Source organism: Papio anubis, chromosome 4 (genome assembly GCF_008728515.1).
Source record: "Papio anubis isolate 15944 chromosome 4, Panubis1.0, whole genome shotgun sequence".
NCBI lineage: Eukaryota > Metazoa > Chordata > Mammalia > Primates > Cercopithecidae > Papio > Papio anubis.
The window spans coordinates 137,422,477-137,442,309 of NC_044979.1; the positions used below are offsets into that span (position 1 = coordinate 137,422,477).

General features: G+C 49.3%; 1 protein-coding gene across 5 annotated transcripts in view; it reads left to right on the plus strand.

Moving 5' to 3' along the window:
- Positions 1–50: 50 nt before the first annotated feature.
- The window catches only part of ZP3 (zona pellucida glycoprotein 3), a 31,657-nt gene continuing 11,874 nt past the window's right edge, over positions 51–19,833 (plus strand). Inside the window, exons 1-4 of one of the 5 annotated variants that reach the window (XM_017956629.2) lie at positions 52–78; positions 5,185–5,214; positions 14,044–14,268; positions 18,743–18,861. In XM_017956629.2, the coding sequence (XP_017812118.1) occupies positions 64–78; positions 5,185–5,214; positions 14,044–14,268; positions 18,743–18,861 (389 nt within the window). In that variant the 5' untranslated portion in view covers positions 52–63. Of the gene's footprint in view, positions 79–5,148; positions 5,215–13,775; positions 14,269–18,742; positions 18,862–19,833 lie in introns of those variants that run through there. The other 4 variants (XM_017956631.2, XM_021935720.2, XM_021935721.2 and 1 more) reach the window with 4 other exon arrangements.

The window sequence follows — 19,833 nt, forward strand, 5'->3', positions numbered from 1 at the left end:
TCATAGTTCACTGAAGCCTCCAACTCCTGGGCTTAAGCGATTCTCCCACCTCAGACTTTTAGCATGCTGAGACCACAGGTGTGTACCAGCACGCTTGCCTTATTTATTTATTTATTTATTTATTTATTTATTTATTTATTTATTTTTGAGATGGAGTCTTGCTCTTGTTGCCCAGGCTGGGGTGCAATGGTGCGATCTTGGCTCACTGCAACATCCGTCTCCCCGGGTTCAAGGGATTCTCCTGCCTCAGCCTTCCAAAGTGCTGGGATTACAGGCATGAGCCACTGCACCTGGACAAAAAAAAAAAAAAATGTTGAGATGCTCTTGAGGATCAAACAAATTGGGGACCAGTCCCAGCTTTTTATGGTGAGGCTGGGGAGACTGAGGCCAAGGGAGGAAAACAGGTGTCACGGGTGTGGGCCCGGCGGGACTTAATTTCCTGGCTCCTGGTCATGATGCTGTTTCCTGTTTCTTGGAAAAAGAAAGTACTAGATGCGCCAGGCGAGGTGGCTCACACCTGTAATCCCAGCACTTTGGGAGGCCAAGGTGGGCAGATCCCTTGAGGTCAGGAGTTCGAGACCAGCCTGGCTGACATGGCGAAACCCCGTCTCTCCTAAAAATACAAAAATTAGTCAGGCGTGGTAGTGGGTGCCTGTAATCCCAGCTACTTGAGAGGCTGAGGTGGGAGAATTGCTTGAACCCGGGAGGTGGAGGTTGCAGTGAGCTGAGATTGCGCCACTGCACTCCAGCCTGGGCAACAGAGCGAGACTCCGTCTCAAAAAAAAAAAAAAAAAAGAAAAAAGAAAAGAACAAAGAAAATACTTGATGGAAGGCTGCCATCACCATGCTGCAAAATGACACCCCTGCTGCCTGCACCCATCCTTCTTCCCTCCCTCCTCCCCTGGCCTGGGGAAGCCCCTTCCCCAAAGTCCAGATTCCATTCCTTCCATCATCTCAGGGACCTCCTTCCCTCCATCTGCACATCTATCTGTCTTCCACATTTAGCTGCTCCTTCCCAACCAGATTTTTCTGCTTCTAAGCAAGCTCTCATCTTTCTCATTTTTTTTTTTTTTTTTTTTTTTTTTTTTTTTTTTTTTTTTTTTTTTGAGACGGAGTCTCGCTGTGCTCCCAGGCTGGAGTGCAGTGGCGTGATCTCGGCTCACTGCAAGCTCCGCCTCCCGGGTTCACGCCATTCTCCCGCCTCAGCCTCCCAAGTAGCTGAGACTACAGGCGCCCGCCACCTCGCCCGGCTAGTTTTTTGTATTTTTAGTAGAGACGGGGTTTCACCATGTTAGCCAGGATAGTCTCGACCTCCTGACCTCGTGATCCACCCGCCTCGGCCTCCCAAAGTGCTGGGATTACAGGCTTGAGCCACCGCGCCCGGCCTCATCTTTCTCATCAAAGCAAACAGTGGCCAGGACTAGTGGCTCATGCCTGTAATCCCAACACTTCTGGAAGCCAAGGCAGGAGCATCACTTGAGGCCGAGAGCTCAAGACGAGCCTGGGCAACGAAGGGAGACCCCATCTCTATAAAAAATTAGAAACAGAGCCAGATGTGATGGTGCACACTGGGCTGTAGTCCCAGCTACTTGGAAGGCTGAGGTGAGAGGATGACTTGAGACTGGGAGGTTGAGGCTACAGTGAGCTATGATTGTGCCACTGCACTCCAGCCCGGGCGACAGAGAGAGACCCTGTTTTAGGGGAAAAAAAGAAAAAAGAACTATGATGAGATATTGCCACCCACTTGTCAGAATGGCTGAAAAAAACATAGTTGGTGATACCAAATGCTAGTGAAGATATGGAGAAACTGGATTCCTCACACATTGCTGATGGGAATGTAAAATGGTCCAGGCACTCTGAAATATAGTCTGACAGTGTCTTAAAAATCTAAATGTACACTCACCATATGAACCAGCAATTGTACTCCTGGGCATTTATCCCAGAGAAATGAAAACTTACATCTTCACAAAAAAACAATATACGAATGTTCGTAGCAGATTTATTTGTAATAGCCAAAAACCGGAAGCATTCAAAATTTCCTTTAGCTGGATGAGGTGGCGTGTGCCTGTAGTCTACCTGGGAGGCTACCTGGGAGGCTGTGGCAGGAGGATCGCTTGAGCCCAGGAATTTGAGACCAGCCTGGGCAACACAGCTAGACCCCAACTCTACCAAAAAAAGATAAAATTAGCCAGGCATGGTGATTCTTGTGGACCCAGCTACACGAGAGGCTGAGGTGGGAAGATCACTTGATCCCAAGAGGTTGAGACTGCAGTGAGCTGTGCTTGCGTCACTGCACTCCAGGCTGGGGGACAGAGAGAGACTCTGTCTCAAAAAAAATAGAAAAGAAAAAGATAAAAAGGAATAACTGTTGATGTATGTAACAACTTGGATGGATCCCAAGGGCATTATAATGAGTTAAAAAAGCTAATCTGAAAGCTCACACATTGCATGATTCCATTTCTACAGCATCTTCAAAATGATGAAATTGCACAGGTGAAAAACAGATTACTAATGCTTAGGTTAAAGGATTGTGGAGGACAAGAGTGGGTGTGAGCCAGGTGCGGTGGCTCACGCCTGTAATCCCAGCACTTTGGGAGGCCAAGGCAGGCGGATCACGAGGTCAGGAGATCGAGACCATCCTGGCTAACACGGTGAAACCCCATCTGTACTAAAAATACAAAAAATTAGCTGGGCGTGGTGGTGGGTGTCTGTAGTCTGAGCCACTCAGGAGGCTGAGGCAGGAGAATGGTGTGAACCCGGGAGGCAGAGCTTGCAGTGAGCCAAGATCGCGCCACTGCACCCCAGCCTGGGCAAAACAGCGAGACTCCGTCTCAAAAAAAAAAAGAGTGGGTATGATTACAAAGAGGTAGTACAAAGGAGGTATTTATGATGATGAAACAGTTTTGTATCTTAATTGTGTATGATAAAATAACAGAACTATACACACACCTTGTATCAATGTCATGTTCTTGGTTTTGGTATTATAATTTTATGTAAGATGTAAACATTGCTGGGCACAGTGGCTCACGCCTGTAATCCCAGCACTTCGGGAGGCAGAGGCGGGCAGATCACCTGAGGTCAGGAGTTTGAGACCAGCCTGACCAACATGGAGAAACCCTGTCTCTACTAAAAAATACAAAATGAGCAGGGCGTGGTGGCACATGCCTGTAATCCCAGCTACTCAGGAGGCTGACGCAGGAGAATCGCTTGAACCCAGGAGACAGAAGTTGCAGTGAGCTGAGATTGTGCTATTGCACTCTAGCCTGGGCAACAAGAGCGAAACTCCCTATCAAAAAAAATAATAATAAAATAAAATAAAATAATAAACATTGAGGAAACCGGGGTGAAGAGTACCCACATATCCCTATACATTCCTTTCTTTTATTTTTTCGTCTTCTTTTTTTTGAGATGAAGTCGTTCTCTGTCACCCAGGCTAGAGTACAATGGCGTGATCTCAGCTCACTGCAACTTCTACCTCCCACGTTTAAGTGATTCTCATGCCTCAGCCTCCCAAGTAGCTGGGATTTCAGGTGTGCGCCAACATGCCTGGCTAATTTTTATATTTTTAGTAGATATGTGGTTTCACCATGTTGCCTAGGCTAGTCTTGAACTCCTGGCTTCAAGCAGTCAGTCTGCCTTGGCCATTCAAAGTACTGGGATTACAGGCGTGAGCCACCGCACCAAGCCCCATTTTAATATTTGTATTCGAAAGCAAAATATTTTAGCATTTCTCTAAGTCACCCCTTCAAGGTGTGATACATGGATTCTGACAAGTGGTTTTTCCTGACATGAGAAGCTGCAGGTGCCTAGGGGTTGAGTCACTGATTTTCCTCCTCAAAGACCCTTTGGGAGCCGCCTGGCATGACTGGAGAGCGGGAAAATCCGCCTATAGTCTGTAAGTGGATTCTCTCTGAGTTTGCCTATTAAGGAATGTGGTCCTCTTCAACACTTCAGCTCCTGGGAGGTCAGTAATGCGCAAGTGCTGATGATTCCATTTAGGACAATTAGGAAAAGACCTTCTCATGCAGGAACAGGCTCTTCCTCCTCCTCCTCCTCCTCCTCCTCCTCCTCCTCCTCCTCTTCTTCTTCTTCCTCTTCTTCCCCTTTCTTCTTCTTCTTTTTCTTTTCCTTCTTCTTCTTCTTCTTCTGCTTCTGCTTCTGCTTCTGCTTCCTTCTTTCTTCTTTCTTCTTTCTTCTTTTTTGAGGCGGACTCTTGCTCTGTCACCCAGGCTGGAGTGCAATGGCGTGATCTCAGCTCACCACCACCTGCGCCTCCTGGGTTCAAGTGATTCTCCTGCCTCAGCCTCCTGAAGAACTGGGATTACAAGGGCCTGCCACCATGCCCGGCTAATTTTTGTATTTTTAGTAGAGATGGGGTTTCACCATGTTGGTCAGGCTGGTCTTGAACTCCTGACCTCGTGATCCACCCGCCTCAGCCTCCCAAAGTGCTGGGATTACAGGAATGAGCCAGCATACCCGGCCAAAACAGAATTTTATATAAATGTCACCATATAGTGGCCAGGCGCAGTGGCTTATACCTGTAATCCCAGCACTTTGGGAGGCCAAGGTGGGCGGATCACGAGGTCTGAAGATCGAGACCATCCTGGCTAACATGGTGAAACCCCGTCTCTACTAAAAAATACAAAAATTAGCCGAGTGTGGTGGCGGGCGCCTGTAGTCCCAGCTACGTGGGAGGCTGAGGCAGGAGAATGGCGTGAACCTGGTGGGAGGAGCTTGCAGTGAGCCGAGATCGCGCCACTGCACTTCAGCCTGGGTGACAGAGCAAGACTCCGTCTCAAAAAATAAATAAATAAAAATAAAAAAGTCACCATATAGCATGAACACTTTTGGGTCTGCTTTATTTCACTCAGCATAATTATTTTATTTTTTTAGAGGCAGGGTCTCACTCTGTTGCCCAGGCTGGAGTGCAGAGATGAGATCTCGGCTCACCACAGCCCGACTCCTGGGCTCAAGCAGTCCTCCTGCCTCAGCCTCCCAAATAGCTGGCACTACAGATGCAAGATGTGTGCCACAGTACCCAGCACAACTCTGAATCTTATGCAGCCATGGTACATTTGTCAAAACTGAGAAATTAACATTGGCACATTAATATTAACCAAAGCACAGATTTTATTTGAATGAATATTACCAGTTTTCTCACTAATGTCCTTTTTTCTGTTCCAGGAGCCAATCCAGGATACCACGTTGCATTTAGTAAGCATATTTTAAAATTATGATATATGCATTAAAAGGTCTGGAACGAGGTCCAGCATGGTGGCTTACGCCTGTAATCCCAGCACTTTGGGAGGTCAAGGTGGGCGGATCGCCTGAGGTCAGGAGTTCAAGACCAGCCTGGCCAACATGGTGAAACCCTGTCTCTGCTAAATTAGCCAGGCGTAGTGGCGCATGCCTGTAGTCCCAGCTACTTGGGAGGCTGAGGCAGGAGAATCCTTGGAACCCGGGAGGTGGAGGTTTTAGTGAGCCGAGATCGCGCCACCACACTCCAGCCTGGTGACAGAGTGAGACTCCATCTCAAAAAAAAAAAAAAAGGTCTGGAATGATTCAGCACAAACTATTAACTAAGACAATGGTTACCAATGGCTGGGGGTAACGGGAGTGGATTTGGTTTTTATTTTAGATTCTATTTTTTAGGTGATTTTAAATGCTCTATAATGAAAAGCAGGCTAGGGCTAGCCGCAGTGGCTCATGCCTGTAATCGCAGCACTTAGGGAGGCTGAGGCAGGTGGATCACCTGAGAGCAGCAGTTTGAGACCAGGCTGGCCAACATGGTGAAACCCTGTCTCTACCAAAAATACAAAAATTAGCCAGGCATGGTGGTGCACACCTATAATCCCAGTTACTCAGGAGGCTGAGGCATGAGAATCGCTTGAACCTGGGAGGCGGAGGTTGCAGTGAGCTGAGATTACACCATTGCACTCCAGCCTGGGCAACAAGAGCAAAACTCTGTCTCAAAAAAAAAAAAAAAAAAAGAAAGCAGACTGGGTGCAGTGGCTCAGCCTGTAATCCCAGCACTTTCGGAGGCTGAGGCAGGAGGATCGCTTGAGCCTAGGAGTTCAAGACCAGCCTGGGCAACATGGTGAAACCCTGGCTCTACAAAAAAAAAATAGAAAAATTAACCAGGTATGGTGGCACACACCTATAGTCCCAGCCACTCAGGAGGCTGAGGTGGGGGCATTGCTTGAGCCCGGGAAGTCGAGGCTGCAGTGAGCCGTGATTGCCCCACTGCATACCAACCTGGGGGACAGTGAAACCCTGTCTCAGCAAAATAAAGAGCCAGAATATTGTACAAAATATTTATTTTCCTTAGCTGCAGTCAGGGTCACATGTGAGATGAAATAGGCTATAAATTTTATATATCAGCCAGGTGGGTGGCTCACATCTGTAATCCTAGCACTTTGGGAGGCTGAGGCAAGAGGATTGCTCGAGCTCAGGAGTTTGAGACCAGCCTGGGCAAGATAGTAAGACTCTGTCTCTACAAGAAAAATAGCCGGCTATGCTGGCATGCACCTGTATCCCAACTACTCAAGAGGCTGAGATGGGAGAGTCGCTTAAGCCTGCGAGACACAGGCTTCAGTGAGCCAAGATCATGTCATTGTACTCCAGCCTGGGAAACAGAGGAGGATGCGCGCTCTCTCTCTCTCTCTCTCTCTCTATATATATATATATGTATATATACATACACACATACACACACATACACAAACCCTTTCATATCTCTAATTTTCTGTTTTTTTGTTTTTGTTTTTGTTATTGTTGCTGTTTGTTCTTTAGACGGATTTTCGCTCTTGTTGCCCAGGCTGGAGTGTAATGGTGTGATTTCGGCTCACCCCAACCTCCGCCTCCCAGGTTCAAGCGATTCTACTGCCTCAGCCTCCCGAGCAGCTGGGATTACAGGCATGTACCACCATGTCTCGCTAATTTTTTGTATTTTTAGTAGAGACGGGATTTCTCCATGTTGGTCAGGCTGGTCTTGAACTCCCGACCTCAGGCAATCGGCCCACCTCGGCCTCCCAAAGTACTGGGATTACAGGCATGAGCCACCGTGCCAGGCCTCATATCCCTAACTTTCATTTCATCTCCACTGTGCAAAATATGGGCTAAATCTCAACCCACTGAGGTCCCTCCAGCCAAAGTCTGGATACAGAATCAATGAATTCTGGCTATAGAATTAATGATCATCACTATGTATGTATGTGTGTCTGGCACGTTCTCAAATTTGTGGTTCCTCTTATTTTCCATCACACGCCAGGTATTTTGTCTTCCCAGGTTGACAAGTAGAAAGAAAAGTACTATTCTTTTATTCTTTTTTTTTTTTTTTTTTTTTTTTGAAACAAGACCTCACTCTGTCTCTCTGGCTAGAGTGCAGTGGTGTGATTGTAGCCCACTGCAGCCTTGAACTCCTGGACTCAAGTGATCCTCCCACCTCAGCCTCCCTAGTAGTTGAGACTACAGGCATACACCACCACACCTGGCTAATTTTACTTTATTTTTTGCGGAGATGGAGTCTTGCTATGTTGCCCAGGCTGGGCTGGAATTCCTGGACTCAGTTGCTCCTCCCAGCTCTACCTCCCGAAGCAAGCACTGGGATTACAGGCATGAGCTTCCATGTCTGGCTTTGAATAGTTGAATAGTGCTTTTTTTTTTTTTTTGAGACACAATCTCACTCTGTTGCCCAGGCTGGAGTACAAGGGCACAATCTCGGCTCACTGCACCCTCTGCCTCCCGGGTTCAAGCAATTCTCCTGCCTCAGCCTTCAAAGTATTTGGGACTACAGGCATGTAGCCACACCCGGCTAATTTTTTGTGTTTTTAGTAGAGACAGGGTTTCGCTGTGTTGCCCAGGCTGGTCCCCAGCTCCTGACCTCAGGTGATCCACCCGCCTTGGCCTCCCAAAGTGCTGGGATTATAGATGTGAGCCACCTTGTCTGGTGAATAGTGCTATTTTTTAAAACACCTACTGGATATCTGGGTGAGTCCATAAAGTCCTTAAAATGGCCAAAATATCACTTTGGGAGGCCGAGGCAGGCGGATCACTTGAGGTCAGGAGTTCAAGACCAGCCTGGACAACATGGTGAAACACCTTCTCTACTAAAAATGCAAAAATTAGCCTGGCATGGTGGCATGTGCCTGTAATCCCAGCTACTCGGGAGGCTGAGGCAGGAGAATCACTTGAACCTGGAAAGTGGAAGTTGCAGTGAGCCAGAATAGCACCACTGTACTCCAGCCTGGGCCACAGAGCAAGACTCCATCTCAAAAAAAAAAAAAAGAGATGAAGAAGGCTGGGCGCAGTGGCTCACGCCTATAATCCCAGCACTTTGGGAGGCCGAGGCGGGTAGATCATGAGGTCAGGAGATCGAGACCATCCTGGCTTAACACGGTGAAACCCCATCTCTACTAAAAATACAAAAAATTAGCCAGGTGTGGTGGCGGGCGCCTGTAGTCCCAGTTACTCAGGAGACTGAGGCAGAAGAATGGCATGAACCCGGGAGGCGGAGCTTGCAGTGAGCCGATCACGCCACTGCATTCCAGCCTGGGCAACAGAGCGAGACTCTGTCTCAAAAAAAAAAGGCCAAAATAATAACACATCTTTGCACTGGAGTTATTTTTTGGATGTATCTCCCCCAATGCACACATTGGGTGTTGTTAACTCAAACAGAAAGCGTCAGAGAGACCCTTGAATCTTGGTTTGGTTCCTCGTTGGCTATGCAAACTTGGGCAAGTTCCTTAACTTCTCTGAGTGCTTATTCCCTCAGCTGTAAAATGGAGCAAATAGTGCCTTCCTGGATGAGTGTCAGGATTAAGGAACTCAGTCTAGTCCCTGCCATATTGAGAGTGAGCAATACCTGGTCATTATTGTTATAACAATTTTGGTCATTATGAAAGTGCTCTAAAAAGTCACTTTTTCTTTACAATTTGTGCATTATTTTTGGAGGATAGGGTCTTATTTAGCAAATACTTTCCACCTCACTCTGCCCTGAAGATTATATTTTCTTCTCAAAGTTTTAGTTTTGTTCTTTCCCATTCAGATTTTTAATCTATCTAGAATTCATTTTTATGTGGGAAGTGAAATCCAATTTTGCCCCAGATGGATAATAATTGATGCAGCTCCTTTTCTTGAAGAGTCCATCTGTTTTCTCCATCCTGTATCATGTTTCCACATATGCACGTGAATGCTTCTAGGCTCTCTCATCTATTCCACTGTTTCTGTTCTAACAGCAATGTGTCTTAATTATCATGTCTCTATAATATGTTTTTATATCTGTTAGGGTGTGTGTCTCATGATGTTCTTTTTCTCTCTTTCTTTTCTTTCTTTCTATCTCTCTTCTTTCCTTCCTGTCCCTCTTTTTCTTTCTTCTTTTACCCTCCTCCCCCTCCTCCTCTTCCTCCTTTCTTCTTTTTTTTGAGACAGAGTATCACTCTGTCACCAGGCTGGAGGGCAGTGGCTCAATCTTGGCTCACTGCAACCTCCACCTCCCAGGTTCAAGTGATTCTCCTGCCTCAGCCTCCCCAGTAGCTGGGATTACAGGTGCGCACCACCACACCCAGCTAATTTTTATATTTTTAGTAGAGATGGGGTTTCTCCATGTTGGCCAGGCTGGTCTCAAACTCCTGACTTCAAGTGATTCTCCTGCCTCAGCCTCCCAAAGTGCTGGGATTACAGGCATGAGCCACCATGCCCAGCCTCTTCTTCCCTCCTCCTCTTCCTCCTCCTCCTTCTTCTTCATAGAGATAAAGTCTCACTATGTTGCCCAGCTGGTCCCAAACTCCTGGCCCCAGGCAATCCTCCTGCTTCGGCCTCCCAAAATTGTGTGCTGGGATTATAGGTGTGAGCCACCACACTCGTACTAGATGTTCTTTTTCTGCAAAAATCTTGACTTTTTGATCCTTATCTCTTCCATATAAATTTTGGAATCAGTTTACTAAGTTCTACCCACATATAGCTAAAACATGTTGGGATTTTGATAGAAATTACAGATTAATTTTGGAAGAATTGACATAATGATGATATTGCATTTCCCATCCATGAACATGGAATACCTCTGTAAATTTAGGCATTCTTTACTCTGACTGCCAATACAGTTTTGTTAATTTTTCCTCAAAGATCTTACATATCTTTTTTTGTTTGTTTTATACCTAGGAACCTCATATTTTGTTTTAGCAGTTGCTTTTGGTACTTGGTTAACAGCATCGTCTTCTGTCTCATTTGAATCTGACACAGAGTTTTTCATGTTTTTGGTTATTTTTTGTTTTACTTTTTATTTTGAAATTAAACTGACGAGAGTTGCACAGATAACACTAAGAACACCTGTTTACCTTCTACCCAGGTTCAGCCAATATGAAGATTGATACATATCCTCCCTCTCTCCCTATATCTCTTTATATTTATGTCTATATGTAACATATACACACATACATATATCTCTCCACGTGTGTGTGTCTCCGTCTCCATTTTCTTTTCTTTTCTTTTTTTTTTTTTTTTTTTGAGACTAAGTTTCTCACCCAAGCTGGAGTGCAGTGGCACGATCTCAGCTTACTGCAATCTCTACCTCCCAGGTTCAAGTGATTCTCCTGCCTCAGCCTCCTGAGTAGCTGGGATTACAGGCGCATGCCACCATGCCAGCTAATTTTTTGTATTTTTAGTAGAGATGGGGTTTCACCATATTGGTCAGGCTGGTCTCAAACTCCTGACCTTGTCATCTGCCCATCTCAGCCTCCCAAAGTGCTGGGATGACGCCACTGTGCCCGGCCATCTCCACATTTTTTTTTGAGATGAGGTCTTACTCTGTTGCCCAGGCTGGAATGCAGTAGCATAATCGTGGCTCACTGAAGCTTAGAACTCTCAGGCTCAAGCAATCCTCCTACCTCAGCCTCCCAAGTAGCTGGGACTACAGGTGTGTGCCAACATGCCTGACTAATTTCTTTGATTTTGTAGAGATAGGGTCTCACTGTGTTGTCCAGGCTGGTCTGGAACTCCTGGGCTCAAGCAATCTTCCCACCTTAGCCTCCCAAAGTGCTGAGATTACAGATGTGAGCCATTGTGCCTGGCAAATTTTTAAATTTTTAAAAATTATATATATTATATATACCCACATATACATGTATAATTTTTATTTTTTATTTTTTTGAGGTGGAGTCTCGCCCAGGCTTGAGTGCAGTGGTGCAATCTTGGCTCTCTGCAACATCTGCCTCCCAGGTTCAAGCAATTCTCCCACCTCAGCTTCCTGAGTAGCTGGGACTACAGGTGTGTGCCACTATGGCCAGCTAATGTCGTTAGTTTTTGTATTCTTCCTCCTGTCTTGCAGGAATTTCACCCAGGGACAGCGTAGAGTAGGCCACTGGTAAATGCTGTACCTGTCAGTCCTTCATCATCTCCTGATAGGACCCTTGCAGTAAACTTTTTGTTGTTGTTGTTTTGTTTTGAGACAGAGTGTTGCTCTGTTGCCCAGGCTGGAGTACAGTGGTGTGACCTCGGCTCATTGCAACCTCCACCTCCCAGGTTCAAGCGATTCTCCCACCTCAGCCTCCCAAGTAGCTGGGGTTACAGGCATATGCCACCACACCCAGCTAATTTTGTATTTTTTGTAGAGACGGGGTTTCTCCATATTGGCCAGGCTGGTCTCGATCTCCTGACCTCAGGTGATCTGCCCGCCTCGGCCTCCCAAAATGCTGGGATTACAGATGTGAGCCACCGTGCCCAGCCAATACTGTTCCTTTCGTGGCCTCTTTTTCCCACAGGGCTAAGTCCAACATCTCAGCCTGGCACCCACAGGGTTCTGCCCGGCCTCCTAAACTGCTACTTTCACTCCCGGGGACCTGAGGCTTTAGCAGGTCTTGTTACCTACCCCAAACACGGGTCCTTGGGCTCTCTCAGTGCAATAGAAATTGACATGAGGTGGCCAGGAGCGGTGGCTCACGCCTGTAATCCCAGCACTTTGGGAGGCCAAGGCGGGTGGATCACCTGAGGTCAGGAGTTCGAGACCAACCTGACTAACATGGTGAAACCCCGTCTCTACTAAAAATACAAAAATTAGCTGGTCATGGTAGTGTGGCAACAAGGCTGTCAATCAGTCCAGCATTACTTCAGGAGGCTGAGGACACTGGAGAACCTTGGCTTGATATCCGGGATCGACGGAGGTTGCAGTGAGCTGAGATCGTGCTCTGCACTACCAGGCCTGTGGCGACATGATGACGAAGATTCTGTCATGGAAAAAAAAAAGGAAAGAAAGAAAGAAAAGAAAAGAAATTGACATGAGGGCGGGACACAGTGGCTCACACCTGTAATCCCAGCACTTTGGGAGGCCGAGGAGGGAGGATCACTTGAGGTGCAGAGTTCGAGACCAGCCTGACCAACATGGTGAAACCCCATCTTTATTAAAAATACAAAAATTAGTTGGGCGTGGTGATGGGTGCCTGTCATCCCAGCTACTGAGGAGGCTGAGGTGGAGAATCACTTGAACCCGGGAGGCAGAGGTTGCAGTGAGCCGAGATAGCACCACTGCACTCCAGCCTGGGTGACAGGGTGAGACTCTGTCAAGAAAGAAAGAATGCCCTGGTTGGGGTGAGCTGAAGTCAGGTCCCGCTTCTGCTCTGTCTCAGTATGAACTCCCGGGGATTCACCCAGGAATGAAGAACCCAGGGTCCCTTCTCCACCTCCCTTCACACAGCTGCCTCTGCCTGAACTGACCTACCCCCCCGGCCTCCCATAAAATAAGGCAGAGACCCATGAAATTCCTCCTGTCTCCTAATTGATACTGCCTCCTTTTTCTCACACTTGGAATGAGCTCCTTATGTCTCAGATCTAATCCCCCTGACCCTTCTTCAGTCAAAGGCTTTCTCCTGTGTCCCACACAGACCTGGGACAGCTCCCTTGTCGGACTGTGAGCTTATTAAGGGCAGGGCCAGCAGGGAATTGGAGGGAAGCTGTGATACATTGTGACGCACCAGGCAGCCAGCACACTCTTTGCAAACTTTAACATGAATACACGTGAGGATTTCCAAGCTAAAAACTTTCCTGTAATCCCAGCACTTTGGGAGGCCGAGGCGGGAGGACCACGAGGTCAGGAGATCGAGACCACCCTGGCTAACACGGTGAAACCTCGTCACTACTAAAACTACAAAAAATTAGCCGGGCGTGGTGGCGGGCGCCTGTAGTCCCAGCTACTCGGGAGGCTGAGGCAGGAGAATGGCGTGAACCCGGGAGACGGAGCTTGCAGTGAGCCGAGATTGTGCCTCTGCACTCCAGTCTGGGTGACAGAGCGAGACTCCATCCCCCCTCCCCCCAAAAAAACAAAACAAAAAAAATAAAACTTTCCAGTGGGCAGGGCAGGCCCGGTGGCTCACACTTGTCATCCCAGCACTTTGGGAGGCCGAGGCAGGAGCATCACCTGAGGTCAGGACTTCGAGACCAGCCTGCCCAACATAGTGAAACCCTGTCTCTACCAAAAATACTAAAATTATCTGGGCGTGGTGCATGCCTGCCTGCAATCCCAGCTATTCGGGAGGCTGAGGCAGGAGAATCACTTGGAGCTGGCTGGGAGGTGGAGGATGCGGTGAAACAAGATCGCACCACTGCACACCAGCCTGGGCAACAGAGCGAGACTCTGTCTCAAAACAAAACACAATACAACAAAAACAAAAAAACCACACGCGTACACACACACACACAAACAGCAAAAAAAAACTTTGACGTGAATACATGTGGGGGATTTCCAAGCTAAAAGCCAAATTCTACTGTGGTCAGGCTGGGGTGAGGGCTGAGGGTTTGCAGTTCTAACAAGCTCCCAGGTGTTACTGATGCTGCTGGATGGGAACCACTTTATGCAACAAGGGCCCAGCTGGCTAGGGAAGGGAGGCAGCTGAGAGCCCAGGTGGCAGCAGCCAGCATCCCACGGGTATAAGACGGCCAGTGGTGGCTGCCCGCTGCTCTGCAGGCGCCATGGAGCTGAGCTATAGGCTCTTTATCTGCCTTCTGCTCTGGGGTAGTACCGAGCTGTGCTACCCCCAACCCTTCTGGCTCTTGCAGGGTGGAGCCAGCCGTGCTGAGACGTCCATACAGCCCGTACTGGTGGAGTGTCGGGAGGCCACCCTGCTGGTCACGGTCAGCAAAGACCTTTTTGGTACTGGGAAGCTCATCAGGGCTGCTGACCTCACCTTGGGCCCGGAGGCCTGTGAGCCTCTGGTCTCCATGGACACCGAGGATGTGGTCAGGTTTGAGGTTGGACTCCACGAGTGTGGCAGCAGCATGCAGGTAGAGAGGCTGGCGGCCCCGGCTTTGGTGGGAGGATGTTCGAGGCAGCCGGGGATGGGGAGTGTGGCCACAGGCAGTGAGAGGTGGGGTTGGGTGGATCCCTCTCATTTGTAGGTGGGGAGGTGGCCCAGTTGAGGCCTGAAGCTGGGCGCTGAGGGCACCGGCGCCTAGGGCAGCTCCTGCCTCTGATTGCCAACACTGGGTAGGTGGGGTGGAGCCAGAGGTGGCAGTGCACTTCGGGCTGGCCCAAGCCACGCCACTCTGACTCAGGTGGGTTTGTGACACACAGGCATGCGTGATAGGGCAGCCCTGTGTGTAGCCTAAGGGGCTGTTTCTAACGCTTGGAGCATTAGAAACTCATTCTGAAGAGACCCATAGTATTATCTTAAAAGCACCAAGTGGGCCAGGTGCAGTGGCTTATGCCTGTAATCCCAGCACTATGGGAGGCCAAGGCTGGCGGATCACTTGAGGCTAGGAGTTTGAGGCCAGCCTGGGCAACATAGTGTAGACCCCTATCTCTTAAAAGCTTTCAAAGAAACTAACTGGGGCCTGGTATGGTGGCTCACACCTGTAATCCCAGCACTTTGGGAGGCTGAGGAGTTTGAGACCAGCCTGGCCAACATGGTGAAACCCCGTCTCTACTAATAATAAAAATATTAGCCAAGCACGGTGGTGCGTGCCTGTAATCCCAGCTACTCGGAAGGCTGAGGCAGGTGAATCACTCAAACCCAGGAGGCAGAGGTTGCAGTGAGCTGAGATTGTGCCACTGCACTCCAGGCTGGGCAACAGAGCGAGACTCTGGCTCAAAAAATAAAATAAAATAAAATCCCACGTAGATAAGTGGTGTGGGGGTGGGGGCATCATAACCTTGGTGTTGAAGACCTTATAAAGCTCCAGTGGGTCCCTGGGGGCAGCTTCAAGGGGGGAGGGCTTAACCCGAGGTACATGCAGGAAAACACCAAGAAATCCAGGCCAGACCTCCCTTCCCCTGGCCGGTGGGGAAAGAGGCTGCAAGGAGAGGCCTTACGGCAGGGCAGGGCTGGACGCACAGCTCCCCAGCTGAACCCTGAATCTCCTGGACCAAGTTCCTGTTGCCCCATGGAGGGCCTGTCCTCTCCCGCCTCAGGGGAACCTGGCTCCTTGCCAATAGCTTGCCTCCAGCCCCTGGAGTCCTCCGGCCAGAGCTCTGGTCTTAAGTGTGGTCTCCTGGGCTCTCTGAGGACTCGGGGGCCCTTGTTTTCCTGGGGAGGGAGGCCAGAGAGAGCTTCAGGAGTTGAGGAATTATTCTAGTTTAGAGGCTCCCAAACAGGTCTTAGATTTACTTGGGGAGCCAGGCGCCTGGCTCCCCTACCTTCTGTGAAATGGGCTTGAATAGGTTAGAAGCTGATAAGTGGTATTTGTTTGTGTGTGTGTGTGGGTGTGTGTTTTTTTTTTAAAGACGGAGTCTCGCTCTGTCGCCCAGGCTGGAGTGCAGTGGCACAATCTCGGCTCACTGCAAGCTCCGCCTCCTGGGTTCACGCCATTCTCCTGCCTCAGCCTCCCGAGTAGCTGGGACTACAGGTGCCCACCACCATGTCCGGCTATTTTTTTGTATTTTTAGTACAGATGGAGTTTCACCATGTTAGCCAGGATGGTCTCGATCTCCTGACCTCGTGATCCACTCGCCTCAGCCTCCCAAAGTGCTGGGATTACAGACGTGAGCCACCGCGCCCAGCTGTTTTTGTTTTTTGAGACAGTTTTGCTTTTATTGCCCAGGCTGGGGTGCAATGGTGCCCATAATCCCAGCACCTTGGGAGACTGAGATGGGAGGATCGCTTGAGACCAGGGGTTTGAGGCCACCCTGGGCAACATAATGAGACCCGCTTCTCTACCAAAAAAAAAAAACACACACACACAAACTAACAGGGTGTGGTGGTGCCTGTCTGTAGTCTCAGCTACTTGGGAGGCTGAAGCGGGAGGATTGCTTAAGCCCATGATTTGGAGGTTGCAGTGAGCTACGATTGTGCCACTGCATCCCAGCCTGGGAGGCAGAGCAAGACCCTCTTTTATTTAAAAAAAAAAAAAAAAAAAAAAAAAAAAAAACCACCTGTGGAGCTTCTAAAACTCCTGATGTCCAGGCTGCTAAAATAGAAAGGGTGTGGGACCAGCTGTGGGTATTAAGGATCTCAGGTGACTGCAATGAGGAGCAAAGCCTGCAAATTCCTTCCTCTGGTGTGGTGTTTCCCAGTTCTGCCCGGTAAGAATCACCTGCACCTGACGCCTGTAATCCCAGCACTTTGGGAGGCCGAGGTGGGCGGATCACGAGGTCAGGAGTTCAAGACCAGCCTGGTCAAGATGGTGAAACCCCCATCTCGACTAAAAATACAAAAAAGTTAGGGGCGAGCACCTGTAATCCCAGCTACTCAGGAGGCTGAGGCAGAGAATTGCTTGAACCCAGGAGGCGGAGGTTACAGTGAGCTAAGATCATGCCACTGCACTCCAGCCTGGGCAACAGAGCGAGACTCCATCTCAAAAAAAAAAAAAAATTACAGCCAAGACCAGCTTCCCAGGTATACAGCCTGTGCAGTTCTGTGGGGCCCAGTGCTTAATTGAATGCCCTCCTGCCCTGAAATGGTAATAACTTGTGAATAAGGGGCTCCACGAACTATGCTGGTTCTGTCTGTGCTGGGGCATTTGCTAATAAGGTCTAGGACTGTTCCCTGAAGATCGAGTTAGTTGGGTCAGGGCCAGGCAGCCACCTGGGCTCTTGGGCAACCTTGACCTCCTAGGCTCAAGCCAGCCTCCTGAATAGCTGGGACGGACTACAGGCATATGCCACTGTGCCCAGCAAAGTTATCTTTTTGTAGAGATGGGGTCTAGCTCTATTGCCTAGGCTGGTCTTGACTTCCTGGCCTCAAGCAATCCTCATCCCTCCCAAAGTGCTGGGATTACAGGCGTGAGCCACTGCACCCAGCCCTCAAGTAGTTTTTAAACAAGCTCTCTGAGATGAGAGGTGGGGATAGTGAGCTTAGAATAGGTGGCTAGGAGTTGGTCACGGTGGCTCACACCTGTAATCCCAGCATTTTGGGAGGCTGAGGCGGGTGGATCACCTGAGACCAGGAGTTCGAGACCAGCCTGGCTAACATGGTGAAACCCTGTATCTTTTTTTTAACTGGGCATGGTGGCACGTGCCTGTAATTCCAGCTACTCAGAGGTTGAAGCAGGAGAATTGCTTGAACCTGGGAGGTGGAGGTTGCAGTGAGCTGAGTTCATGCCACTGCACTCCAGCCTGGCTGACAGAGCAAGACTCCATCTCAAAAAAAAAAAAAAAAAGGTGGTTAGGAAGTGACTAAAGGAGGGGTTTCCAATGCTGGCTCTATGCTAATCACCTGGAAGGGTTGTAAAAATACTGATTCTCGAAGAGAATCTCATACCTTCATTCTAGTGGGGTAGGGCCTGGTGTCACATTTTTCTAATATTCTAGCAACATCTTCAAACATAGATGTTTGCTGTAAAACTATCTCCCAGGCAGGCCCTGCCTTCTGCAGCCCTATTGGACGATGCAAATTTCCCCAGTAGCACTCACCTGTGCACTTCCTGCCTCAGGCAACCTCTGAACCAGTCTCCCCCACCTTATGTGAAATGGGCTTGAATAGGTTAGAAGCTGATGTGTTTGTTTTTGTTTTGAGACAATTTTGTTCTTGTTGCCCAGGCTGGAGTGCAGTGGCACAATCTCAGCTCACTGCAACCTCTGCCTCCCGGGTTCAAGCGATTCTTCTGCCTCAGCCTCCCGAGTAGCTGGGATCATAGGCATGCGCCATCATGCCCAGTTAATTTCGTATTTTTAGTAGAGATGGGGTTTCACCATGTGGGTCAGGCTGGTCTTGAACTCCTGACCTCAGGTGATCTCCCTGCCTCAGCCTCCCAAAGTGCTGGGATTACCGGCGTGAGCCATAGCACCCGGCCAGAAGCTGATAAGTGTTAACAGCTGGGTACTTCCTGGCTCCTTCCTGGGGGCTGTCTTAGCCCTGGGCCTCTCCTGAAAGAGGAAACTATGTACTGGGGGGTGTGGAGGGGGAGTGTCAGAAGGGAAACATGTATCCTGATGCCTCTATTGCTTGGCTGCTGCATGGTATCTGCCATGTAGTTGATCCAGGCTGCCTGAGGTGTCAATGTATCAGAAGTAGATTCTGAGGTACAAAGACATTACCTGTCCTGCCTCTTTACTGACCAGTGGCAGAGCCTGTGTTCTTTTTTGGAGATGGGGTCTTGCTATGTTGCCCAGGCCAGTTTCGAACTCCTGGCCTCAAGCAATCCTTGGCCTCCCAAAGTGCTGGGGTTACAGGTGTGAGTCACTGCACCTGGCCTTGACCCTGTGGTCTCTCTGTCCCCCTGTGGGCTGCCCTCCCTGCTGCCCTCCCTGCGTACTCATGTATGACTTGGGTACATCCAGGCAGGTGATGCCGGTAGCGTTAACCTCTCACCTTTCCTCCAGGTGACTGACGATGCCCTGGTGTACAGCACCTTCCTGCTCCACAACCCCCGCCCCGTGGGAAACCTGTCCATCGTGAGGACTAACCGCGCAGAGATTCCCATCGAGTGCCGCTACCCCAGGTCAGTGTGGGACTGACTCATGGCCCCTGGTGCAAAAGCACCTTGGGTGTGGCTGCAGGCAAGTGGGCTGGCTATGGGCGGCAGCTTGCAGCATGGCTATTAGAATTATTTATGGAAGCATTTGCAGCTGTGGTTACTGCTCTGGGCGGGATTGGGGGTCTTGCTGAGTATAGTTCTAGTCCCAGAAGAGCATCAGGAGCCTGACGGCAGCTTAGCGGAAGCTGCAGAGCTGCCCAGCCCCGGGGATGGTACTGTGCCAGCCTGGGCCCTCCTTAAGGGTTCAGAAATGGCCTTCCAATAGCGCTAGGCTGGGGCCAGGTGCAGTGGCTCACGCCTGTAATCCCAGCACTTTGGGAGGCTGACACAGGTGGATCACTTGAGGTCAGGAGTTCAAGACTAATCTGGCCAACATGGTGAAACCCCATCTCTACTAAAAACACAGAAATTAGCCGGGTACCTGTAATCCCGGCTACTCTGGAGGCTGAGGCAGGAGAATTGCTTGACCCCAGGAGGCAGAGGCTGCAGTGAGCCAAGATTGAACCACTGTACTCCATCCTGGGCAACAAAGCGATATTCCATCTCAAAAAAATAATAGTGCTAGGCTGGGTTCTAGAATCTGACCTGGGCGGTGGTGGCCTACTCTTCTGTGGTCCTCGGGGCCCTGGCATCAAGCACGTGCTTGTGAACTCAGGCTCTGAAGTGGGAAGAGAAACTGTGGCTCCCAAGGACAATGCTGGGTCCTGTGCTGGCCTCAGCATGGGGTGCAGGGTACTTTGTCCCTGCCGTTGAACTAGTCTGGGAGTGTGTATAACATGATGCCGCTGGGTGTGGTGGCTCAGGCCTGTAATACCAGCCCTTTGGGAGGCCAAGGTGAGCAGTTCACGAGGTCGGGAGTTCGAGACCAGCCTGGCCAACATGGTGAAACCCATCTCTACTAAAAATACAAAAAAATTGGCTGAATGTGGTAGTGCG